Source organism: Pan troglodytes, chromosome X (genome assembly GCF_028858775.2).
Source record: "Pan troglodytes isolate AG18354 chromosome X, NHGRI_mPanTro3-v2.0_pri, whole genome shotgun sequence".
NCBI lineage: Eukaryota > Metazoa > Chordata > Mammalia > Primates > Hominidae > Pan > Pan troglodytes.
The window spans coordinates 89,006,104-89,033,277 of NC_072421.2; the positions used below are offsets into that span (position 1 = coordinate 89,006,104).

The 27,174-nt window shown below is 35.9% G+C and overlaps 2 protein-coding genes and 1 long non-coding RNA gene across 4 annotated transcripts; 2 read left to right on the top strand and 1 right to left on the bottom strand.

Annotated features, from left to right (window-relative positions):
- Window positions 1–1,845: 1,845 nt before the first annotated feature.
- Window positions 1,846–22,033, bottom strand: LOC134809354 (uncharacterized). The gene is made up of 4 exons (XR_010154879.1): window positions 21,775–22,033; window positions 5,723–5,810; window positions 5,270–5,338; window positions 1,846–1,992 (listed from the first exon to the last, which is right to left on the bottom strand). It is a non-coding gene; the product is annotated as an uncharacterized LOC134809354 (long non-coding RNA).
- Window positions 8,446–9,466, top strand: LOC100612001 (TSC22 domain family protein 3-like). The gene is made up of 3 exons (XM_054676487.1): window positions 8,446–8,466; window positions 8,998–9,054; window positions 9,188–9,466. The coding sequence occupies exons 1-3, from the start codon at window positions 8,446–8,448 to the stop codon at window positions 9,464–9,466; spliced, it is 357 nt and encodes a 118-aa protein (XP_054532462.1).
- On the top strand, window positions 21,647–25,934 carry PABPC5 (poly(A) binding protein cytoplasmic 5). 2 transcript variants are annotated; one of them, XM_009439306.3, is made up of 2 exons: window positions 21,647–21,846; window positions 22,387–25,934. In XM_009439306.3, the coding sequence occupies exon 2, from the start codon at window positions 22,530–22,532 to the stop codon at window positions 23,676–23,678; it is 1,149 nt and encodes a 382-aa protein (XP_009437581.1). In that variant the 5' UTR covers window positions 21,647–21,846; window positions 22,387–22,529; the 3' UTR covers window positions 23,679–25,934. The 2 variants fall into 2 exon arrangements, with proteins under 2 accessions (XP_009437581.1, NP_001065269.1); NM_001071801.1 differs by lacking the exon at window positions 21,647–21,846 and having other exon boundaries at window positions 22,530–23,678.
- The last annotated feature ends 1,240 nt before the right edge of the window (window positions 25,935–27,174 follow it).

Here is a 27,174-nt window from a genome sequence, read left to right on the forward strand (position 1 = left end):
TACAGAATTTGAGAAAATATTTGAAAACTATGCATCTAACAAAGGTCTAATATCCAGTATCTATAAGGAACTTAAACAAATTTACAAGAAAAAAACAAACAACTCCATTAAAAAGTGGACAAAGGACATGAACATAAACTTTTCAAAAGAAGACATACACGCAGCCAACAATCATATGAAAAAAAATCTCAATATCACTTATCATTAAAGAAATGCAAATCAAAACCACAATGAGATACCATCTCACAACAATAATAACGGAAAACACATGCACACATATGTTCACTGCAGCACTATTCACAATAGCAAGGACAAGGAATCAATCTAAATGACCACCAATGACAGATTGGTTGAAAAAAACGTAGTACTTATACATCATGGAATACTATGCAGTCATAACAGAGAACGAGGTCATGTGCTTTGCAACAACATGGATAAAGCCGGAGGCCATTATCCTTAGCAAACTAACGCAGGAACAGAAAAACAAATACTGCGTGTTCTCACTTATAAGTGAGAGCTAAATTATGAGAACAGATGGACATAAAGAGAGAAACACCAGACACTGAGGCCTAACAAACGGTGAAGGCTGGGAGGAGGGAGAGGAGCAGAAAAAATAACTAATGGGTACTAGGCTTAGTATCTGGGTGACAAAATAATCTTTACATCAAACTCCCATTACACTAGTTTACCTGTATTACAAGCCTACACATGTACCCCTGAATCTAAAATAATTTTTATTTATTTATTTATTTTTGAGATGGAGTCTCCCTCTGTTACCCAGGCTGGAGTGCAGTGGCACGATCTCGGCTTACTGCAACCTCTGCCTGCTGGGTTCAAGCGATTCTGTCTTAGCCTCCCAAGCAACTGGGATTACAGGCACAAACCACCATGCCTGGCTAAACTTTTTTTGTATTTTTAGTAGAGATGCGAACTCCCGACCTCAGGTAATCAGCCCACCTCGGCCTCCCAAAATGCTCGGATTACAGGCGTGAGCCACCACGTTCTGCCTAAAATAATTTTTTTAAATAAAAAGAACCCTACCAAGTTTTTTTCTCCACCCTCACCACAGCAAAGCTCAAGAGACTCAAATCTTGGGTCTACAAGTCACAACTTAAGAGGGCCCCTCCAGGCTCCTGGAACTGCACACCTGTTGGAGACTCTAAGGTAAAGCTAACCAAAGAAATTCTTTCCGAGAAACAGATGGCATTGTAATACATGGACAGCTTTCCTAAGATCATGGACCAAGATTTCTCTGCAATCATGAAGACCTTAATTTTCCTCCTGTTTTCTGCTGTTCTCACCCTTTCTCTTTTCATGCAGGAAAATTCATGGGACAATAACCTGCGGATGGCTTTAGCAAAAGCTTGTGCTCTGGCAAGAAACCAAATAACTGTTGGATTTGTGGTCTAATGGAAAAAGAAAAACCCTTAAGAAACCATTCCATTATTGCCAATACTTCTTCATGTTCCCATACATACCTTGAAAACCTCAAAGGAAGAGTGAAAAGTTATCCCTGATATGTTAAACATCACCACTTATTGCTTTCCTATGATCTATAGAAGTAGAACTCTTACCTTTTCAATCAATAGCCTAATTGCTACCAGGAACTTTTAAAAAATCCTCTCTGGGTGATGCCTTTTACAAGGTATACTGTGCCTTCTGGCATCGAATATTAGAGACCCAGGAACTACCTATGTGGGTACAAGTAACTGCTTATATAACACTACTCACCAATAGGTGTGGTTATGCACACCTACAGTATACAACAGATGGGCCACCTAAGAGCAAATTTCTTTTTGTATTTTATTCAGGAACTATGATTATTGACTGAGTAGATATAACTGACCTTTGCTCAAACGCCACTACGTGGCCTTCCTTTCCAGCTCCTGAGGGCCTATATTGGGCCGGCCTCTTCACTTTAAAATCTTGCTATTTGTCCCGTCTCCCTTCTGCCTTCCAAACAGCGTTTCCTGAAAATCCTCTTAGTATTTTCTATAATCAGAAATCAAAAAGGAAAATAATCAAAATTAGTATCCATGTTGAAATGAATATGGACAAATTTGTTTTCAATGAGGAAAGGTTCCCATCATGTTTCTGATGCCTAACTTTTGGCAGTATTGAGGTGTCAGTTGTATGAAATGTAAAGCTAATTCATATAGTGGGAAAAAATTTGGAATTTGTGGCCAAACCTCTCAGGGATTCACATGCATAGAGGCTACCCTCTGACAAATGGATGGCAAGCTTGGCTGCTCTAAGGTTTTCTAATATTTACATTTCTGTTAATGGGTCTCCAGATCACTGTGAATTGTGTCACCAGACTAACCACAAAATTGAATACCTCTTTAGATCACGCAATCTTGCAGCATGCTATGGGCCTTGTTCTCCATCATATTGCAAACAAGGAGTATGACCAATGGGACTCAAACATTAATGAATTACACCTAGTGCCTGAACTTTCAGTTGTTCAATTGTGATTAGTTAACTCATGGAGACTCCTGCTGGAAGGTGAGTTTCAGTTTCTTGGCATTGAATTGTGTTGTATTCACTCAAAAATTTTAAATACCCATATACAGCTGTCTTCTGTGCATTGAATGGTCTCATTACAGTTGGAATAACAAAAACATAAAACATAAGAGTCTTCTAACTTATTTTACATCGTGAAATTGTAAATTCTTGACAATTGCTGGATCCAGAAGATTGATTGTGAAGGCTGCAGAGGATGGTGTAACTCCCCATGCCTATGGCTTTGGTCAATCTCTCTCGGGTGAGAGGATGACCAAATGGGGGGAATTGTTAAATTAAGTATGGTTTAAAATGGCATTTTTACATAATGAACTGTGGCCTAGCTTGATGTGTAAACAAGTTGTCAGCATACATAGTAGTAGTACGCCCTTGTAATGAAGCAACAGTGTCTCAGTCAAGTATAACAGCCGGACCTTCAGCTGAAGGTCTGAAAGCTGCTAAAAGCTGCTGAAAGCTGCTAAATTATTCCCAAATAAGGCAAATGCAAACTGTAACAATCAAGTAATCCCTATAAGTCATTTTCTGTTTTCTGTTGTAAATATAGCTCACCACGTTGGGGGTGGGAGCATTCTGAATAATCTTTGGTCCAGAATGCTGCCTGGTTCTAGAAGCTACTGCTTGCTCAAATTAACTTTGTTGAATTTAACTTGTCTTAGGTTTTTCCTTAACAAACTCCATAAGGTATATGCTATTTTATCTCCATGAAACGTAGTAATATGAAGATTACAAAGGTTAAATAGCTTGTCTAAGCTCTCATAAGTTGCAGAGCAGCACTATTGCACCTGTCCTCTTCTAAATATCTTCCTTGCAAATAATTTCAGTATTTTCAAAGTGTCCAAATGGTAAAATCACTTATATTTTCTAACAAGTAAGCAATCTATAATTTATTCATCAAGTTATTCTGAATAAGCAATTTAGCTTTTTTGATGATTAAGACATATTGCTATGTCTTAGACACTAAGACAGTATTAGTGCAAGACATATATTAACTAGATAGTTAACTAGCTAATCTCTATGATAGGGGATGGAGTTTCAAAGTTTCTTAAGACAGCGTCTGGTCTTAAGAAACTAGTAGCAGAGTCGGAAAGATAGGTAAAGTGATGATGAAATGTGGCAAGTTCTATAGTAAACATTTGTGTAATATGCTATGGGAAATCAAATGAGGGACTGAGACTATCTCTATCAGGAAATAACAGTATGTTTCAGAGAAGGAATTTTGAAAAGTGAGTAGGAGTTGATAAGGTAGAAAGAGAAAGACATGCTAGACAGTGGGAACAACACATAAGTATAAAAGTGCATGACATGAAAATGGCATGAATGGTGAAGAGACTATTTCAATGAAGCAGTTGTATATGGCATGCGGTAAAGAGCAGTGGGGAATGAAGCAAACAAGGTTAACTGATCAGGTCATGAAGGACTTTGTTTGCAATGACTAATTTATCCTTATAGTGAAAATATTTGGAGCCATAGAAGACGTTCAAGCAAGAGATGAACAAAATTGTATTTACATTTTACTTTTAGATTCTAGTCTACAAATTTTACATTTACATTCTATTCTGTAAACAAATAATTCTATTTACACTACATTTAGATTATTCTTGTGCCAATTTAAATGATGGGATGAGAACAGAGAATCCTGGAGGTAAGAAGACTAAATATATGAGTGCTCCACTAAACCATGTGAGAGATTATAAGTATCTGAGCTAATACAAAGATAGAAAAAATGATGGAAAATGTATTAAGAAGTAGAAATAAATTTAATTAAGACATAGGAAGGAGCGCTCCCAAGGAAACTTGGGAGTATGTCCCAGGCTGCAGTCCATTAAAAAAAAAAAAAAGAAAAGGACATAGGTATTGGGTAGTCCATGAATGGTAAAGAAGAGGAGGAACCATCAATGACCCCACAGCAGTTTCTCTTGGAAGTGACTAAATATGAGGTTCATATATAAATGAAAACATAACTTGCATTATAACTTAGTTTTGTTCAACTGCTCAGAGTCCAATTACCTTTCGTTATCTTCATGGGAATTGATTGCACGGTTAACCTCGGCTGGCTTAAAAATTCTTCCCACCAGTACAATAATTATGTGACAAGCTTTGCATAAATTAACATTAATCTAATTCAACTAAAATCTGTTATTTGATTACACTTTATCTAATTTCTAAAAGGATTTGAAATAACTAGCACTGAAAGGCAGAGAAATGTTGTTTTATTTTATAAAAAGACTTTGAAAACCACCATGGAAAACAGGGAATGTGTTTGTTTTGTTCATCACTATCACTTGTTTACTATTATAGTGCTTGGCCCATAGTGAATATTTGTTAAATAAATAAATAAATTGAAAACAAGTAAAAGACCCACACTAAGTAGCTACAATATAAGTAAAAGAAGTGTTACGCAAGAACTTTGAGTACATTAAGTTTTTTCAATTTGAAACATATTTTCCAAGAATTCTCAATGTAGTCAATGCTGAAGACTTACCATAGAAAACCTGTAACAGAACATTATATTTATCATAGCAAACATTTTAAAATTATGTATTTAACACAAAAAATACCTTAATTATAACAAGAGGTGCAATGTGCCACTAGCTAAATATTATCTTAAAACATACTACTATGCATTACCAGAAACTTCTCATTGTCAAGCAGTTTCAGGAAGGGTCAGGACTAATTTTGCCAGTAAAATATTGTGGATCTGGGGGGATATTGTATTAAATAAATATTAAACTCTAAATCAACAGACATTTCATTTTACTGTTGAAGTTTCTTCCTAGAGTTTTCTTCTTTCACATTATTACATTTTGCCAGCCAGCTGTAGATGAAAACACAATGCAATATGTTAAACTCACAGTCAATGGATTCTAAGTTATGCTTCTCACAAAGTCCACACTTTTAATAAATATTATATACTATGTTGTAACTTAATTATTATCAGAATTATTTTTAAATGAGAGGCAAAGACCAAAAGAATAATAAGATGTGACTACAGAAACTATTAAAGAAGCCAAATAATTTACTAAGAAAGCCAAATTAGAAAACAAAGAGTTTTATATTAAGGATGACAGAAAGATGACTCCCCATGAAATACATTTATTTGCCAACTGCCTAAAATTCATTCATGAATTCTAATCCAAAATACATACTTCCAAGCTTTAAGACACTCTGAAGCTAGAGTGATCAATTCCTCTGGGCTTACCTTAGACTTTCCAACTTTTACCACTGAAAGTCCAGTATCCCAGGAAACCTCTCTGTTCCACATTAACAGGGATGGTTAATCACTCTATCTGAAACACATCAGAAAAAATAAGAAAAATATGGTTTTATACCACGTAACTTCATTCACATGTTTTATTAAGCTCTGACCTAACCAAACTATTCATTTCAATGTAAAATAAGAGCAATTAACCTGAATCCAATTATTAAAGTAAAAAAGGAACTATGTCCTTCAGTTTCATCATATGTTTTCAAGTAGTTTATTATCCTGAATTACAACGGAAAAGAATTAAGTAGTTCCAGTAAATTCAGAACTATACCTTTCATTGCAAAATAATTATGTTACGGCTAGATCGAATACAACAGACTTCACATGTCTATTTTTATTCTGTCTCTCACATACTGCTCTTCTGTAGTTATAAATTTCACAAGTGATAACAGTTTAAACTAAGAAATTAACTCAACAAAAAATTCATGGTTAAGATAGTTCTCTTCTTCAGGTATTGAAGAATTGGTAGCAGATAAAAATTAAATTATATGAGAAAAGCTTAACATTTGGTGGATACATTTACAATATGCATATAATAAGCAACTGCAATGTTGAAATGCTAAATTTCATGTAGAAGTAAAATATTTTTTCTTAATAGGCCATTTTATTCCGAAAAATAATATTATAAACACTATTCTCATATTCTTTCTCAGAAACAGACATAAACATCCTGGATTTTCATGGTGCCCTAATGTTTATATCTGATTCTTCACTCGGGTTTGAGCCTGAAAACCAACTGAGGCCAATAGAATCCAAGAAGAAATCTTCTGTGCTGGGACGTGACTTCAGAGAAAGGTTTTCTTCCATGATTAGGAGTGATAAACTAGGCAAATGTTCTGCCTTGCCCTTGCCTGAATCAAATATATAGTCTGTCAGCATGAGATTCCTGGGGCTTCAGTTATAAGTATGTGAGGATGAGATCCCTCAAGGGGAAGCCTGAGAGAATAAAAGAAGACACTTAACCAACACCTGAACCATCTCTCTCTGGTATTCTTTTGTGAAAGTAATAAACCTCTAGGGTTTAATTCCATTTTAGTCTGGTATTCTAATACATGTGGCTGAAAGCATCTTAATTGATACTCCAGTTTTCCAACCACAAAAACAAAAATACTATAGCTGTCAACATGATAAAAGGCAACTTGTTGGATAAACAACTAAACTTATCACTTTGGTATTTGTCTTTACCTATTTCACTGTTTTCATATAGTTAGGTTTTTTTCTCTGAAATGAACTTTTATTCTGACTCAAGATGCACAGGACTATTAATTTCTCCCAAGGACTAACATCATGTCAGCTTCCACTCATAAATGACAGAAAATCTTGTTATAAGAATTACTGCTGGGCGCGGTGGCTCACGCCTGTAATCCTAGCACTTTGGGAGGCTGCGGCAGGCAGATCACCTGAGGTCAGGAGTTCGAGGCAAGCCTGACCAACATGGAGAAACCCTGTCTCTACTAAAAATACAAAAATTAGCCAGGTATGGTGGCAAGCGCTTGTAATCTCATCTACTAGGGAGGCTGAGGCAGGAGAATTGCTTGAACCTGGGAGGCAGAGGTCTCAGTGAGCCAAGATTGTGCCACTGCACTCCAGCCTAGGTGACAAGAAAGAAACTCCATCTCAAAAATAAATAAATAAATAAATAAAAAGAATTACTAACGTGTCAATACAGAGACAAAAAGTTCCCAGAAAACTTTCCCACTTGAAATGTTCATAAAGGGAATTTCCAGTTTCCAGCTCATCATGTAAAGAATGTGGAGGTCAACAGTCCTGTCCACACAACAACAACAAAAGCTGAACAAACTGTAATTCAGCACCATATTATTGATTCATCAGAGAACCTAGGGCACAGGGTAAACCACTGTCCCCAAAATTGGAGAGGAAGATAAGCAGATAGAATAACAACTTATTGAAGAAGAAATGCACACACAGAAATCCCCATGTTAACCAATCCAGAGTAGAAAAATCTAAACAGTAATTAATACATTTCCGGAGGATTTGTGTGAAAAAAGTTTGAGAGTTAAAAGCTCCAAGGTGGGGGTAGTCTTAGAGATGCTTTCACATTTTTGTAAGCTTTACTGCCAAGAGATAACTAGGTTCTCACAGTGAACATCAGAGAAAAATGTCTTAGTTATTTCAGCAGGAGGAGAGGAAAAGTAGCCATTAGGAAATACTCTGAGAGCATTCAGTTTTTCACAAGGCCTGCCCTTAAGAAAGACTATTTTGTCAAAGCTGTATCCACTTGGGGTTTTACCAGAGGCTAACCCACCTGGAAGGAAAATATTCAACTCCAGCAATATCTGGAATCCCTGCATCACCTAGGTGGTGGAGGAAAGATGAGAAGCACTTACAAAGGTCATAGCTCAGGGAAACAGGCTCACTAAAAGGCTGAGGTCAAACCATAGGGCAATATAATGATTCTCCTTCCACCCACATTCTAGCAATACATCAGTAAAGACCTATGTACCACAGTTATCCAATATATCATGACTTCCTTCCAACAAAAAATTATAAAGGATAGTAAAAGACCACAGAATTTGAAGAGACAGAGCAAATATAAGATCTGGATTCAGATATGACACAGATTTGAAGATTATCTGGTAGAAAATTAAAAATAACTGATTTAATAAGCCAAATATTCTAATGAAAAAAAAGTCAACATGCAAGAACAGATGGATAATGTAAGCCATGATATGGAAATTTTAAGAAAGAATACAAAGAAACGCTAGAAATAAAAAACACTGTAACAGAAAAGAAGAATACCTTTGACAGGCTCATTAGTAAATTGAACATGGCCCATGAAGGAAACAGTGAACTGGAAGATAACATCAATAGAAATTTCACAAACTGAAATGCACAGAACAAAAATACAGAAAAAAAAATAGAACAGAAATGTGAGATTACTACAAAGGGTATAACATATATGTAATGAGAATACTGGGAAAAGAAGAAAATGAGAAAGGAACAGGAGAAATACTTGAAGCAATAATGACTGAGAATCTACTAGGATTAATGTCAGACACGAACCACGGTTACAGGAATTTCAGAGCACACAGAGCAGTATAAATGTCAAAAAGTCTACACCTGGGAAAATTATATAAAGAAAATCAAAGACGGAAAGAATCTTGAAACAGGTCATAAGGGACAAAAATACCGTAACTAGAAAGCAACAAGGATAAGAATTATATTGGACTTCTTTTTTTAAATTGCAGCCTGTGCCGTCAGAACCAGCTGCTGCAGCCACAGAGGTAGCCAGAATCAGAGGGAAGGTGGGCTGGGCTGTGCAGGGCTGTGCAGGGTGGGGCAGGCTTCTGGCTGTCCACCATGCACTGCTTTGGAGAAGGCTGCAAGCTTCCCAGCCCAGAAGGAATTCCTAGCTAGCTTTAAAGTCAGTGCCTCCAGAGCCAGCACGGTGGCCGTAGACAACAAGATAGAGCAAGCCACGGATCCCTGGATGTGACGAAGAATCATCTGATGCATGCTGTGAGAGAAGAGGTGGAGATTCTGAAGGAGCAGATACTAGAGCTGATGGAGATGAACTCCCAGCTGGAGTGCAACAACACCCTCTTGAAAACCCTGGTGAGCCCAGAGCAGCTGGAGAAGTTCCAGTCTGGTCTGAGCCCTAAAGAGCCAGCTCCAGAATCCCAAGTGCCTGAGGCCCTTGGTGGTTCTGCAGTGTAAGTGGTTACACCAGCTATGCAAGGTGTAAACTTCTCATGAGATGATGCTTGGGGAGACAAAAACAAACTGGAAAGAACTAGGTAAAATAAGTTTGGTGGCTTTGCTCACTCTGAGGACAGAACCACCAGCTTGGCCAACTTGGTGAAACCCCGTCTCTACTAAAAAACTACAAAAATTAGCTGGGCGTGGTGGCACACGCCTGTAATACCAGCTATTCGGGAGGCTGAGGCATGAGAATTGCTTGAACCTGGTAGGTGGAGGCTGCAGTGAGCCGAGATTGTGCCATTGCACTCCAGCCTGGGCGACAGAGCAAGACTCTGTCAAAAAAAAAAAAAAAAAGAAAAAAGAAAAGAAAAAAGGACATGGCCACCTGGGTCCACTCTAGTGACAGATCCCCAACAAAGAGTAGATCTCTGGAGGCTGATTTGCATGGGGTCTAGTAACTCCAAGCCAATGAGCCTCTAATGCTACTGCACCCTGGGGCCTCCCAGGGACTGGGCAACTTAGTTGCAACTGGCAAAGAGGAAGGGTAGTTTGAGATGTGATACCAGTTTTCTCCAGAAAGTATAAGGGGCCTGTTTCTTATTCCATGGACATCTTCAGCAATTTCACCTGAAAATAACTGTTCCTAGGAATAAGTCACTTGTGTTTTAAGCAGAGGCAGCCTCCCTTTTCTCCTCTGCTTTGTGAAAGCAGAGGACACAGATGGGACAGATTGAGCCAAGTCAGCCTTCTGTTGGTTAATATGGTATAAAGCATGGTTTTGTACACAGTGCAGTGTGAGATTACAGCTTTAGGATAACTGCTTACAAAGTTCTGCTTGGTTAGTATTGGCATAGTTTTTCTTAAAGTCACAAATGCATGCACACACACACACAAACACACACACACACACACCCATAGGGCTAGATCTGTATCTTAGTGTAGTGATATATACATACACTCATCCACCTACACGTTGAAGGGCCTAAACAGCTTTGGGAGTATTGACTGGTACCTTATCTCTTAAGGCTAAGTCTTTTGACTGTGTTCATTTACCATATTGATGCAGTTTCTCCTTTAGGTTAAGTAAGACTCATAAGTAAAGGCAGGGAGGGTGCCAGCCTCTGAATGCAGCCACAGATGCCTTACTGCTGCAATCCTTTCCCCAGCTGTCCACTGAAGACACATGAAGTCATTTGAATGCCATACCCACCATTCACTGATGCTGACTTCATAGAATGGGGTTAAGGGACCAGTTTGCATTTCACAGTGTCATTTAAATTATTTTTAATTATTTAAAAATAAATAAATAATTATGTGGAAAACTTAGAAATGAAAAGAAGGAGGGTGTCCTACTGTGGATGAGGGATAGACAAGGGAATGGCTTTAATCAAATGGAGCCTGGGAGGTGTACACAGGGAGCTTGTCTGTAGGAGAGTGATATGCTTTGGCTCTGTGTCCCTACCCAAATCTCACCTTGAATTGTAATAATCCCCGTGTCAAGGGCGGGACTAGGTGAAGATAATTGAATCATGGGGATGGTTTTCCCTATGCTGTTCTGGTGATAGTGAGTGAGTTCTCACGAGATCTGATGGTTTTATAAAGTGCTTCCCCCTCCACTTGGCACTCATTCTCTCTCTTGCTGCCCTGTGAAGAGATGACTTCCACCATGACTGTAAGTTTCCTGAGGCATTTTCTCAGCCATGTGGAACTGTGAGCCAGTTAAAACCTCTTTTCTCCATAAATGATGAAGTCTCAGGTATTTCTTCATAGCAGCATGAGAAAGGACCAATACAGGGAGTGTGTGATAGTTTCTGACACATTATCCTGATGTATGTTTCCAGGATTTGGGTTTTGATTTTTCAAATGTAGCTTGAAATTTCAATAAACGTTCCTCTTTTTTTTCTAAAAAAAAAAACTGCTAACAACAAGAAGGTACAATAAAATATTTAAAGTCTTGAAAACAACCCACCAACTTGAATTATCCATCTAGCCAAATTAATGTTCAAAAGTGAAGGACAAATAAAGACTCTTCCAGACAAACAAAAATTGATGCAATTGCTGCCAGTAAGACTACCTGGCAAGAAAGGTTAAAAATATTTATCTAAAGATAAGGAAAATCACATAGGTCAGAAACTTGGACCTAAATAAAGAAAATGAGAACATTAGTAAATGAATAAATGAAGATAAAATAAAACATATTTCTTATTTTTAATGATCTAACAAATAAGTTTGTCCAAAATAATAATAGCAACAATGTATACAATTATTATAGCTATAGATAAGTTAAATGAATGAAGTTATTATAGAGGAATGGGAAGGAGAAATTAGCAATACTTCATTAGAGGGTACTTGTACTGCTTCCAAAGTGGCATAGCGTTATTTGAAACTAGAGTTGCATTTATTGTAAATATGTGTTATATTATTTCTTCCGCTTACTTTGGATTCAATTTGCTCTTTTTCTAGTTTCATAAGGTGGAAGCTTAGATTACTCATTTCAGATCTTTCTTCTTTTTAATATATAAATTCATATTAATTCACTGCTATAGATTTCCTTGTAAGCACTAGTTTTGTGGCATCACATGATTTTTGATAAGTTGTATTTTCATTTTCATTTAGTTCAAAGTATTTTTAAATTTCTCTTGAGACTTTTTCGTAGCCATGTGTCTTACTTATTAGTGTGTTGCTTAATTTTTATGTATTTTGTGGTTTTCCGGCTATCTTTCTGTTGTTGGTTTCTAATTATTTCCATTGTGCTCTGAGAGCACACATTGTATAATTTATATTCTTTTAAATTTGGTTTAGTGTGTTGTGTGGCCTAGAATAAGGTCTATCTTGTTGAATTCGTGTAAGCTTGAGGATAATGTGTTTTTTCCTGTTGCTGGGTAAAATATACTATAGGTGTCTATTAGATCCAATTGATGGATAATGTTGTTAAGTTCAACTGTATCTTTCCTGATAATCTTCTGGCTGGATATGTTCATTTCTGACAGAGGGGTGTTGAAGTATTCCAATATAATAGTAGATTAGTATTGTTCTCTTTGCATTTCTATTAGTTTTGCCACATCTACATTGACACGGTTTTTAGACACATTCATTAAATATTATTATGTCTCTTTGAATAACTGACTTTTTTATCACTAGGTAACAGTCCTCTTTATCCTTGACAATTTTTCTTGCTCTGAAGTCTACTCTCTCTGAAATTGATATAGCCACTCACTTTCTTTATCCCTTTACTTTTAATCTAGATGTGTCTTTATATTGAAAATAGTTTTTTTTTTAAGACAACACACAGTTGGGTCTTTTATAATCCACTCTGACAGTCTCTGTCTTTTAATTGCTGTATTTAGATCATTGATGTTTAAGGTGATTACTGATATAATTTGGTTAATATCTGCAACAGTTTTTACTGTTTTCTATTCATTGTCCTTCTTTCTTTTGATTTTTATCTTCCATTTTTATTCCGCCTCCTCAATCTTAATTGATGAGTTGCAAGATCTGGATAATGAGTTGCAAGATCTGATTGTTGAAAAGTGTGGCACCCTGCCCTCATCTTGTACCTGTTATCACCATGAGAAGTGTCTGCTCCTATTTCACCTTCCACCTTGAATAAAAGCTGCCTGAGGTCTCCCTAAAAACTGAGCAGATGCCAGCACCATGCTTCCTGTAAGCATGTCATAAACTAAAATTCACTTAATTCTTATGTTTTTTTAATTATATTCCCCCCTCTAGAATGTAAAAACTACTATGTATAGCAGAAACCATGTCTATCTTGTTCAACATTCTATCCCTTAGGCCAAGCATAGTGCCTGACACATAGGGGTCCCTTAATAAATATACTTTATATAAGTAAGTGGACTGCAAATAGATCTTAAAATGATCACATATATCTTAAAATGCACCTTAATATCATCATATATTGAGTGCCATGAAAATGAAATAAGATCTATAAATAATTATGTGAAGAAAAATACATGTCGTGTTGGTGAGGGGGGAAGAGTTGAAGCAAACGTGAAATACCTAGCAGTCAAACTGAAACAGAGAGCTCACTTAAGTTGATGATAATGTATCCAAACATTTTAAAGGTTATTTCAGTGTTATTGGAGCCACAGGTACGTCAACAAATTAACCAAAACAAATGTCCCCACATTATTAATGAATGATTTTTTTGTCTTAATAGTAAATCAGTTTCAAGGCTATTTCAGCAACCAAAGTCTAGAATTAAGACTTTAACAACCATGAAAAGAAATAAGGATAAAAAACTTGAGCCACAATCAGGACACTTCAATCAACAGTAACTATACCAGGACCTCTTATATCCTTTGATTTTTTTTGAGGCAGGTTTGTCTCTTCTATTTAAGTTTAAATCTAATTTTAATATTAATTCCTACCTATTTATCTTTGTTTTTGTTGCATTTGCTTTTGAGTTCTTGGTCATGAAGTCTTTGCCTAAGCCAATGTCTAGAATGGTTTCTGCACAGCAAAAGGACCAGTCAGCAGAGTAAACAGACAACCCACAGAGTGGGAGAAAATCTTCACAATCTATACATCCAACAAAGGACTAATATCCACAATCTACAAGGAACTCAAATCAGCAAGAAAAAAAAAAAAAACCATCCCATCAAAAAGTCCCTAAAGATATAAACAGACAATTCTCAAAAGAAGATATACAAATGGCCAAAAACATATGAAAACATGCTCAGTATCACTAATGACCAGGGAAATGCAAATCAAAACCACAATGTGACACCACCTTACTCCTGCAAGAATGGCCATAATGAAAAAATAAAAAAATAATAGACATTGGCATGGACGCAGTGAAATGAGAACACTTCTACATTGCTGGTGGGAATGTAAACTAGTACAACCACCATGGAAAACAGTGTGGAGATTCCTTAAAGAATTAAAAGTAGAACTACCATTTGATCCAGCAATCCCACTACTGGCTATCTACCCAGAGGAAAAGAAGTCATTATACGAAAAAGATACTTGCACATGCATGTTTATAGCAGCACAATTTACAATTACAAAAATATGGAACCAGCCCAAATGCCCATCAATCAACAAGTGGATAAAGATATTGTGCCACACACACACACACACACACACATACATATATGTATATATCTATATGATGGAATACTACTCAGCCATAAAAAGAAATGAATTAATGACATTTGCAGCAACCTGGATAGAACTGGAGACTATTATTCTAGGTGAAGTAACTCAGGAATGGAAAAGTAAACATCGCATGTTCTCACTCAGAAGTGGGAGCTAAGCTATCAGGATGCAAAGGCATAAGAATGATACAATGGACTTTGGGGACTCCGGGGAAAGGGTGGGAGGCGGGTGAGAGCTAAAAGGCTACAAATTGTGTTCAGTGCATACTTCCGGGGTGATGGCTGCAGCAAAATCTCACAAATCACCACTAAAGAACTTACTCATGTAACCAAATACCACCCGTTCCCCAAAAACCTATGGAAACAAAAAGTTTTAAAAAATAAAAGAACCCTCAAAGAAATTATTTCTTCAATACTGTAATAATTCATATAAGATGCTATTAAAAGAACACCTTTCCAGTAATGACGTTTCCACCAATGAACTTACGCCAACTCTGTCTTCGATTCTCCAAAACCAATGAACTCTATTTCCAAGCAGCTTATGTGAACTTATTTTTTTGCCAATATCAGCTTCCCTTTACTCTGCCTCTTCAAATGCATGCATGACTTGGCATAGCTGTGCATCTCAGGTTATAAACTTCATTTCTAATTCCCAAAGAAATTCAACATATTTGGAGAAATATATATATATCTATATTATATGTATATATAAATTTTTAAACTGTATTTCTAATGGAAATGTGCTAGAGCTTAAGTATTGCTCCAAGTCAACAAATACTTATTTTGATTATAATATAAACCAAAGGTAAGTATTACCGATGATTCTTTATTGAGAAAAATCAAAGTAATTAGAATGTGTGTTTCTTCTCGGATCAGATGCATTAGTTTACTTTAAGCCTTGGAGTTTCTTTGAGTTTTCACATTGTCAGATTCTAGTATTGTCATTTACACTCTCTGATATTGCACAGGAATTAGGTTTAAAGGACAAAGTAAGGAAGTAAATGTATAATATTAATAAAATAATAGTAGAAATATCCATTACATTTTATAAGGGTAAAATATTTTTATGCCACCTCACCCCCAAAATGAAATATATGGAAAGGAAATTTTATAATAAAAAAACTTTTTAAGAGCATATTTTAGACAGTGGCAAAGAAGAAGTACTAAGGAATTAAAAGACCAAATGGAAAATGAAGATATTTTACCCTTTAAATATAATGTGCAATTGATATAACTGCTGTTATATGTAAAAAAGCAGAAAAATAATGATCACTCTCAGAAGAAAATGGGTACACAGTTCCTGTTTTCTATTATGTGGATTAATGTGGATGACTGAGAACTATAAAAGGGGAGTCCCATCAGCTTTCACAGGAATTGCCTTATTACTTAGTATGTTGATAAACACAAGGCAGAGATTTGGGGACACAGGATGCTTTAAGAGAAAGAAACTCTACGATTTTTCCATTGAAATTGATTAAATAATAATGTATTGTTTTACATACGCAGTTTTATGTAAGAGAAGGCAGAGGCTTTTCCTCAATCATCTGCTTGTTACAATTTTAACTTTTCCTCATTTGCGGAGACGTGTTCTCTATGTTTTATATTTTTGAACAGACATTCCACAAATGAGGACAAAATGTTAATATATGATGGTCAGTATTTGGAAGATGGTTTGGTTTGACGTTCTAAACTAGAAGTCTTCAATTAGCTTCCTGCCACATATTCCTTTCTTAATCCTTACAAGCTAACGTGTAACCCTCTCCTGCAATCTGCAATTCTCACGCTCTCTACCCTGCCCTGCACACACCTAATTGAGTCCATATATATCCAAGTTTTACTGGTAAATGGACTGACCATGAATATATACATTAGTCTGCTTTGAAAACATGGGCTAAGTTTATGTGACTACTCACTCAGAGATAATGTTATAAAAATGATTCAGGAGCTTTTATGGTTGAATATGCATTTTTATGGTTGGAAAGCCATTGGCTGTACATGTATTTTCTCTCTTTCTTTTTCTTTCTTTCTTTTTTTTTTTTTTTTTTTTTTTTGAGACAGGGTCTTGCTCTGTTGCCTAGGCTGGAGTGTAGTGGCATGAACATGGCTTGCTGCAGCCTCCGCCTCCTGGGCTCAAGCGATACTCTCACTTCACTGAGTAGCTGCTAACACAGGTGCCTGCCATCACACCCAGCTAATTGTTTAATTAGCTGGGGTCTTTCCATGTTCAACAGGCTACTGTTGAACTCCTGGGCTCAAGCAATTCTGCCTCGGCCTCCCAAAGTGCTGGGATTACAGGAATGAGCCACCATGCCTTATGTTTTCTCAAAGGTTATATAACAGTACTCAACTATAAAATCACCTGTTCCTGTTTGTTTTATTAGTAGCATATGTGTAATCATTCTGTAATTTTTTCTAAGGCTATTGTTCTTTTTTCCTTTCAATGAAATTTGGTAATTTCTATTTTGCTAGAAATTCCAAGTTCCTCCAATTTTTCATGTTTTTGGCAAAATAGATAAATTGCTACAGCATATTTGAAACAAGTCTGACAGTATATAATAACATTTCATAATATACATACCATTTAATTGTGCAATCCCCACTTCTGACAATCTAGTTAATAGAATCAATAATATATAAAATTACGCAATGTGGATGTTTATTATAGCATTGTTTGTTATAATACTAAAATAACTAAAAGCAGTTTTAATGTCCAACAATAGAGAAACGGTTTAATATATTTTAAATGTCATCTAAAAGCACAGGTTAATAGGTATAGAGTTTCAGTTTAACAAGATAAAAAGAGTTCTGGAGATAGATAATGGTGATGGTTACACAACAATATGAATGTTCCTAATACCGCCTAAACACTTAAAAATCATCAAGATGGTAATTTTTGTTACCTGTATTTTACAACGATTTTAAAATTTAAAATAAAGCACAATATTCACATCTTTTAAAATTATTATTCTTTTATTTATTCTTCTAGGTCAAGTGAAAGGACTACAAATCAAGATTTCTAATCAGAGAATGTGCTAAATATATTTTTTCCCTATATGAGACATGTGTTCAGTTAACAAGCACTAGCAAGGAAACAGAAATTTGTCTGAGACTATCTGCTAAGTAGGCAACGCTCGCCTACCTTGTTTCAATGTATCATAACAGAAAATAGCTTAATTATATATAAATCTCTAAATACACTGGATTCTGAATACATAGTAACTGCTTAAATTCACATGTACTATTCTAAGTATTTATTTTAAACTAATAGTATCTAATTAAAAGGGCACTCTAAGATGTGTTAATCAATCTGATTTTAGTCATCATTATACAATGCATACATATAGCAAATTATCACATTGTACATCTTGAATATATACGATCTTTGTCCATTAAATATTTTAAAATAAAAAACCACCCTGAGGAGATGCCAAACTAACTCAAAATATATTTAAAGTTGTTATATTATTTTTATTATATGTTTTTTAATACTCATATTTCTTCACAGTTGAATGATTTTTTAAAAAAATTGTACTAAGAACACTTAACATGCGATCAACCCTTCTAACAAACTTTTTAAGAGCACAATACAGTATTTTTAAATATAGGCACAATGTTGTACAGCAGCTCTCTAGAACTTGTTCATCTTGTGTAACCAAAACTTTATATCCATTGAATTCTCCAGTTCCCCTCCAGCAGTCGCTCCCAACCACCACTCTACTCTCTGTTTCCATGAGTCTAACTATTCTAAATATGTCATTGACATGGAATCATGCACTATTTGCCCTTCCGTGATTGGCTTATTTCACTTCACATAATGTTCTTGAGCTCCATCCCATCCCTGTTGCCACATACTGCAGGATTTCTTTTTTTTTAGGCTGAATAATATTCCATTGTATGTTTATACCACATTTTCTTTATGCATTCAACCATCAATGGACATTTATGTCATTTGGAAGACTTAGCTATGGTAAATAATGCTGTAATTAACACGGGAGTGCAAATATCTCTGAGATTCTGATTTCAATTACTTTGGATATATACCTAAATATATGTGACTACTATCCAGTAGAACTTGGATACATATTAACTCAATTAGTTGTGTGTGGGGAGGGGTAGAGAGCATGAATGTTGGCAGATTGCAGGAGTAAGGTTACATGTTACCTTGTAAGGATTTAGCAATCCTAGTAGGATTGCTGCTTCATATGGAATTTCTACTTTTAAGTTTTTGAAGAACCTCCATACTGTTTACCATAGCAGTTGTACCACTTTACATTCCCACCAAAGGTAATGGATTCCAATTCTTCCACATACTGGCCAACGTTTGTTATGTTTTGATTTTTTATAATAGCCATCTCTACAGATGTGAGAAGACATCTCATTAAGGGTTTGATTTGCATTCCAATGATGATTATGATGTTGAGCATCTTTTCATTTACCCATTAGCCATTTATATTCCTTCTTTTGAGAGATGACTCTTCAAGTTGTTTCTTTGTTTGTTTTTGCCATTAAGTTGTAAAAGTTCCTTTTATTTGGGGATGATAACCCCTTATCAAATACTTGTTTTACAAAAATTTTCTCCCATTCTGTAAGCTACCTTTACACTGTTGATTGTTTATTTTGCTGTGCAGAAGCCTTTTAATTTGATGTAGTCTTTTTCTATATTCTTTTTTTTTTTTTTTTGCTTGTGTTTTGGTGTCATATACAAGAAGTCATTGGTAAGACCAATGTCAAGAAGCTCTTACCCTGTTTTCTTCTAAAATTTTATAGTTTCGGATCAGGTTGAAAGTCTGTATTTTGAGTTGATTTTTGTGTACAGTGTAAGATAAGGATCCAATTTTATGTATATCCAAGTTTTTAACACTATTTGTGAAAGAGACAATCCTTTCTTCATTGTGTTTTCTTGGCACTTTTGTCAAAGACCAGTTAACTGTACATGTGTGGGTTTATTTCTGAGCTCTTTATTCTGCCTCATTGGCCTATATGTCTGTTTTTTATGACAGTGCTACAGTGTTGTAATTACTGTAGCTTTGTAACATGTTTTGAAATCAGGAAGAATGGTGTCTCCAGCTTTTTTCTTCGTTCTCAGATTGCTTTGGTTATTCAGGGTTTTTTTGTGACTCCAGATGAATTTTAGGTTGTTTTTTCTATTTCTGTAAAAAAAAAAAATGCCATTGGGCTTTTGATACGGATTATATTGATCAGTTTGGATAGTATGGAGATTTTAAAAATATTAGACTTTAGGGTTTTCTACAGATAAGATTATGCCATCTGCAAACAAAGATTAATTTACTTTTTTCTTTCTGATTTTGATGCTTTTATTTCCTTCTCTTGCCTAATTGCTCTGCCTAAGGTTTCCAGTACTATGTTGAATGGAAGTGGTAAGTGTAGAGAAGTGATTATTTTGAAAACGTGTATTATAACAAATCAATTCTAACTATAATCTTAGAGAAAATATGTACAAATAAATTTGAATACGGACAACATTTAGTTGGTTACAGGAACAGATGAAAATATTGATTTGAATCAATGATGAGATTGTGGAAATTGGATTTATGTTGTTATTTTACTATTTTCAATAAGGCAGTTTTAAAAATGAGAAAAGTCCAAAACAGACTAGAATTCTAACCCATTGTTAATTATGCATAAAAGAAAATATGTTTATAAAAATATATTCAAAATGCAATAAACTAGGCAGATGTTCACAAGTGTTTCCACATGTTGGTCACTCTGGTCACACTGTAAAACCCATTTATTAGTCTATAATATCATTGTTCATATTTGCCTTTTCTCAAAATCTCCATGTCTTAGTTAACCAAGAACACTAGAAAGCAAGCAAAAAAAAAAATAGTAAAGAAAATTACTAAGTTTTTGAGTAAATAATGAGGTTTAATGTCAACTCTACAGTCTAATAGACACTATAAAATGTATAAAGTGAATGAATACATTACTTTAGCCTCTTATTCTGAGGACTTATTAGGAAAACACCCACTAAGGTAATGTCCTTCTCTTGCAATCTTTTTTTCCCAGGATCTTTTCCAGCCTAAGAGTAGTGATAGATGTTTTGTTTGGATTTTTCTGGAGGGGTAGGAATTGTGGAAGGAGCCTCTTGAAGTGTTGTTTGCGCATGCTAGATATCAGTGAATTTCTGAAAACACGGTCAAAATTTCTCTCCAAAAGGGTTTCTCAAATACTCTGAAGAGAGATATTGTTGAGAAACTGCTGAGTTGAGTCCAGTCTGATGGCACTGTTTCCTTCAAGGGTTTCAAGTTGACAACTCATGATGAAATTCATAATTGTGTAAAGTGCATATATCTTAACATGTTTATTTCATCTGTAAATATGAATTACATATTTTGTATTGATTCTGTGGCTTTTATCTCTTTAACTGAGATTTTGTAACTGTAATTCTCGCGGCAGCTCAACAGTTTCAACGTTTTGTGGCACTAAACACCATCAAAAGCCATTATATGGCTCTCCAATCATTAAAACCTTAGTATTATGGGATCAGAGAAAAGATCTCTTTGCCTACCACCTGAGGAAAATATTACCATTATGTTGGAGATTAATGAAGTAAGGCTAAAGGCCAAAGGCAACATGGTCCTGTGTTCTACTTGACCCTGTGATCCTTTAGCACTGGATTGGGAGGCCAGGACATTTGTAAACTTTGACTTTCCAATGCACTCAGGAAAGTATGCAACCTATCCTTTTCCCTAAGCTTAAATGATTTTGATAATTAGTTTTTTAAAACTTATTATTTTTGCCCAGGTCGTCATCTTCTTATGTGATTTTTAGATGTTCGGCTTAAATATAGTGTTTTAAATAATAAATAACATTTAAAATATAAGAAACATCTAAAAGCCATCTTAGATTTTTCTTTCTCTCCTTCTCTCTCTCTCTCTCATTCTCTCCCCTTCTCTCTCTCTCTCTCTCTCTCCCCTTCTCTCTCTCTCTCTCTTTCTTTTTTTTTTAATCTTGGTACAGAGGAAGCGGGAAGTTACTTAGTACGGTTCCGGGTTTCTCGCGCCCCGCCTGTCCCCCCTCCCTATCACTGCTACTGGCTCTTGGTCCCTCCGTCGGACTGTCCTGCGGAGAGAAACCCCAGCCCATCGGTCTGCGCTGGGACCGCCCGCCGCGCATCTGCCCTTCTTCGCTGACTCCGCCCCGCATCTGGCCAGACCCGCCTCGCGTCAGAGCTGACCCACTCACTGCGCGTTTGCCAGTCAGTCTCTCCGGACCTGCCTCGAGCCTCAGGCTGCTGAAATCACCGCGCCTCACTCGGTCCGTACCCAGTGGGCATCTTGGGTATCTGGGCGGTCTTCGATCCCCCGCGCGTGTGTCTGTCTGTCTGTCTCTGTGTCCTATCCGCTGCCTGCAGCCTGCCTGCCGGTCTTATCGCACCAAGTGTCTAGTGTACCCTTTCGCAGACGCTGAGTGCGGAGAGGCCTTAGCGAAAGGCTAGCCAGCCCGAGACTGGCCAGGCAGCCGGCGGAGGAATACGCGCTCGGTCCCTGCCCTTGTTGATATCGTTTTAAACCAACAGGAGCTCTAGGCCTATATTTATGCAGAAAACGGGTCGGGAGGCCTCTGTCTGCAATGCTAGTTGTGGGGAACCAGCCAGCTGCTTGGTGGCTTCTCACAATTTCACGGGGACAGGAAAATTACGTTTCTGGTACTGGCTTTTGAAACTGATTTTAAATCTGAACGGGTGACAATTTTAAGTCCCCGCAGGGAGAATAGATTCGTATTTGGGGCGCCTTTTTGTCTGATGTGTTTGTTCTGAGCCTGCTGACCAGCTGTTTCTGAACTTCATTTTCTCAGCCTCGACAGTGATTCTGAGTCTGCTTTTAGCTTCCTTTTGCCTGCCTTGGCTTTTTCTGTTCGTGAACAGCTGTTTGGCCCATAGCTTAGAGAAAGCAGCCTTTTTTCTCTTCAAAGAGAACCTCCTCCCAGTGCTCAGAGAGATGGGGAGCGGGGAGCCTAATCCTGCTGGCAAGAAAAAGAAGTATCTCAAGGCCGCTCTGTACGTGGGTGACTTGGACCCAGATGTCACCGAGGACATGCTCTATAAGAAGTTCAGGCCTGCTGGCCCTCTGCGATTCACCCGAATCTGCCGTGATCCGGTGACCCGCAGCCCCCTGGGCTATGGGTATGTTAACTTCCGCTTTCCCGCGGATGCAGAGTGGGCCTTGAACACCATGAATTTTGATTTGATTAATGGAAAACCATTCCGCCTTATGTGGTCTCAGCCAGATGACCGCTTAAGAAAGTCTGGAGTGGGAAATATATTCATCAAAAACCTGGACAAATCCATAGACAATAGGGCCCTGTTTTACTTATTTTCTGCTTTTGGGAACATTCTGTCCTGCAAAGTCGTATGCGATGACAACGGCTCTAAGGGTTATGCCTATGTGCACTTTGACAGCCTGGCCGCTGCCAATAGAGCCATCTGGCACATGAATGGAGTGCGGCTCAACAACCGCCAGGTGTATGTTGGCAGATTCAAATTCCCAGAAGAGCGGGCGGCTGAGGTCAGAACCAGGGATAGAGCAACTTTCACCAATGTTTTCGTTAAAAACATTGGAGACGACATAGATGACGAAAAACTGAAGGAACTTTTCTGTGAATATGGGCCAACTGAGAGTGTTAAAGTAATAAGAGATGCCAGTGGGAAATCTAAAGGCTTTGGATTTGTGAGATATGAGACACACGAGGCTGCCCAAAAGGCTGTGCTAGACTTGCATGGAAAGTCCATCGATGGAAAAGTCCTCTATGTAGGGCGAGCACAGAAGAAAATTGAACGCCTGGCTGAGTTGAGGCGGAGATTTGAACGGCTGAGGTTAAAAGAAAAAAGTCGGCCCCCAGGGGTGCCTATCTATATTAAGAACTTGGATGAGACAATCAATGATGAAAAACTGAAGGAGGAATTTTCTTCCTTTGGGTCAATTAGTCGGGCCAAAGTGATGATGGAAGTGGGGCAAGGCAAAGGATTTGGTGTGGTCTGCTTTTCCTCTTTTGAAGAGGCTACCAAAGCAGTGGATGAGATGAATGGCCGCATAGTGGGCTCCAAGCCCCTGCATGTCACCCTGGGCCAGGCCAGGCGCAGGTGCTGAGAATAAGAATGCTCAGTTTGTTTCAGCCTTAGTTGGTGCCTCCTTAGTTTGGGCTCCTTTGTGATAAGGAGTTATTTTATGCTAATTCACAAGTTTTTTTTTGAAGTGAATTCTTTCTTTTGAAAAAAAATGCAAAACTAGAAAACTTTATTCATTTTAGAATAGAACATAATTTCTAACTGTAAAATTGTCATTTTGTACTTTTTTTGATGTAATATCCTTAGAAATCTGTAGAATAAAGTGTATTCCTCCACTTTTTTTTCCTGAACAGTCAAGGTGAGGCAATTGATTGAGTATATTTCCCTTCTTATTTCAGTAATACTCTATTTTTTTCATGAAAATATTGTCAACATGGTTCTTGTGAATCTATCACAGTGAAAAGTTCTAACTTGTTTTTGAGAAGTCAGTACAGCAGGGGAAAACATATGTGATGCAATTAACATCTGAATAATTTCACTTAAAATTATTATGCAAAAATGAATGTTTTTTCAAAAAATGTGAAATATATTTTATTTTCTTTATTTGTATTCTTGTTTCATTTTTAATATGTTGTGAACATGCTACAGACTTGATAGTACTTTTGACTAAATGTTGGGAGTGGTCGTATTAACTTCTTGCCCAAAGAAGTAAGCATATTGGTGTTTTCTCAATTAGTCACTGAGAAAATTAACACTTTAGGCAGTGGCTATTTAAAGTAGGAATTGCATCTTAAAAACCTTTCCTAAGAGATTTGGTATGTGAGGATACTTTCAGTACCACTCCTACCATTCATTTTTCTAAATTCCTTAGTACATATACTTGGATCATGTGAAATTAACAAGAAAGATGAATAACTGCGCTGAATTGCCTTTACCTATAAATAATTTAATATTTTACCTTCGGGTTTTATCAACTGTCAATATAAAAGGCAGTACTCCACAGAATGTTGTTGAAAAACTTCTTCGAAGAACGCCTTCTATTAAACTTGTTATCTCTTGTAAATTATTGAGTGTGTCCTTTTGATAATATTCACAGGTGTTTCAAAGGTAAGGAATAGGTTGTCTCTTGGATTAAGTCATATGCCTCCAGCCATTATATGAGAACTGTGAAACCAATATGGTTTTCTTTATGTCTTGGCTGCTTGAAAATTAAAAAAAAAAGTTTTGTTCAATATTGCCATTACATTTATTAGCCTGTAATTTCTAAATTGGAGATTCTCTACATTTCACTTGCGGTTTCCTGTTCTCCTCATTGCCTGCCTTCCATTCATATTACACTTATTTTTCTATTTTTTGTATTACCTTTTTAAAAATATATACCAGTTCAAGTCCTTTTAAGAAGAAGAAAATACCTAATTTATGTAAAATTTAAATAATTACTTTTTTATAATATGATTCACTTATGCCACAGATTCAACATTAGAATATGTTTTGTCTCTACTGTCAGTTTTATTACCTTATATACAAATCTTCATTTTCATACATAGTACAATGTAAATATATAACTTTGTTAACACTTTTGTTAGCTCTTTGACCATAAAATAATGACAATAAGCTGTTTCTATGTATTTGTTTATCTACAAATTACAGGTTTATTCATTTGCAAATATTTTCAAAATGGAAATCACTGTTTATATTGATTATAAACATAAGACATGCTCATTGTAAAAAATGTACACAAGGCAGAAGGAAGTAAAATTTCCACAGTTCAGAAATACCACAATTAATATTTTCAATGTGTAAATATCTTTTCATATTTTTCCTACGTATACACAAACATTTTGACCAAAAATCCACACTATATGTACTGTTCTGTATTTTTAATTTTAAACTGAACCATAATCATCTTTTCATGGCAATAAATATCAATCTCTATCATCATCTTAGTGACTGCATAGTATTCTATTCCCGTGTTGACATATTATAATTTATCTAAACAGTTTGCTATTGAATCTAATTTATATGATTTTTAACATTTTTACATGCGTAAACAATGCAGTGATGAACATCACTTGCTTAAAACCGTTATTAATTACTGACTGCAAAAAAATTTCTATAATATGTAAAAGCTTAAATCTGATAAAAAATATGTGCACAGCATATTGATATATGTATCAAAATTTTGGAATACTTTCAAGATATATTCTGCATTTAGATTGACAAATGGAAAACTAAAAACGAATATTATTTTTCATTTTTCTGAGCCAACTTGCTTTACATTATTGTGATTATTAACATATATGAAAACTATGAAACTACAAATAAAATTTAAAATGTTTATATTGGTAATTATTTATCATATATACTCTCCATTTGTTTTTACCCATTACCAGTTTTCAGGTAAATTTATAAACCTGAAGTATCAGTGTTAGCCTGCATTCTTTACAAATGCTTTGATTCAATATAGACAGGTATCTATAATGTAAAAATTATCAAATAAAAGCATTTAATATATTTTTGGAACAATGTATTTAAACTATTACTATTTTTCAAAAGCTAGCCAGTATAAAGAACAGAAGAAATTAAAATATGCCTAAGAACAGATAAAATATATATGTTTAGGGCTTTGATAAACTGTTGTAAAAAACACCTTAAATTCTGTTGGTGAAAATCAAAGCAAAAACATAAAGGAAAGATATTCTCTATTTGAATGTAAACACCAGAGTAGTTTTTCAATCCTGTACTTTTGCTCATCATTTCTTTTAGCACGAGATAATTAGTACGAATTAAACAGTTAGGTTAAGAATGCACCATTTAATACAAATTTTGTTTTGTTCTATTTAGCTTTTCAAAACAATCACTTGTACAAACTTTAAATGTACCCAAGGAGAAGAAAACTAAAAATATTGTTTTGTAATTGCAAGCCATCATAGTCAAGGTTATTTTGAGGAGGCTTTTTTGTACAAGAAGTTGGCACATGCTGCTGCCTATCTAGTAATAATGGTGAAGGAGAAAAATAAAATACTACACATGTAAGTCATATTTTTAGCCCAGTGGAAAAAAGTTACTATATATTTTTAAGGGGAGACAGGAATGGAGTGAATATCCTCTTCCCTGTAAATAAGTGGCCTAATTTAAGGGAATAATTAGACATGTATCAATATATGATTGCAGATAGATAAACAAGTTTTTTCAGCGCTTATGACAATACCTGGAATATAGTAGGCATTCCACAATTATTTGTGGAATGAATGAATTCATAATCTGAATTATATCCCTCCATTTGTTTGCTTTTCAATTCCCTCAATGTTTGACAAAAGAAATGAGTTATTACAGAATAAGCCATTTGTATTAAGGCCCATTCTATGAAGAAATAATTGAGAAATGATTGGTTACATAGACTGGTGCTTATACATAGTGCTGTTGGTTACATAGACTAGTGCTTACAGTGTAAAGGTTTTCTCAATGTTTTCCCTCTTCTCATGCTCTTTTTTTCATTATTTTTGTGTTTAATACTTGATTGATGAGCCTGTCTTCAACAGACAAAGCTTCTAATAATTAGTGTAACTTAAATCAAA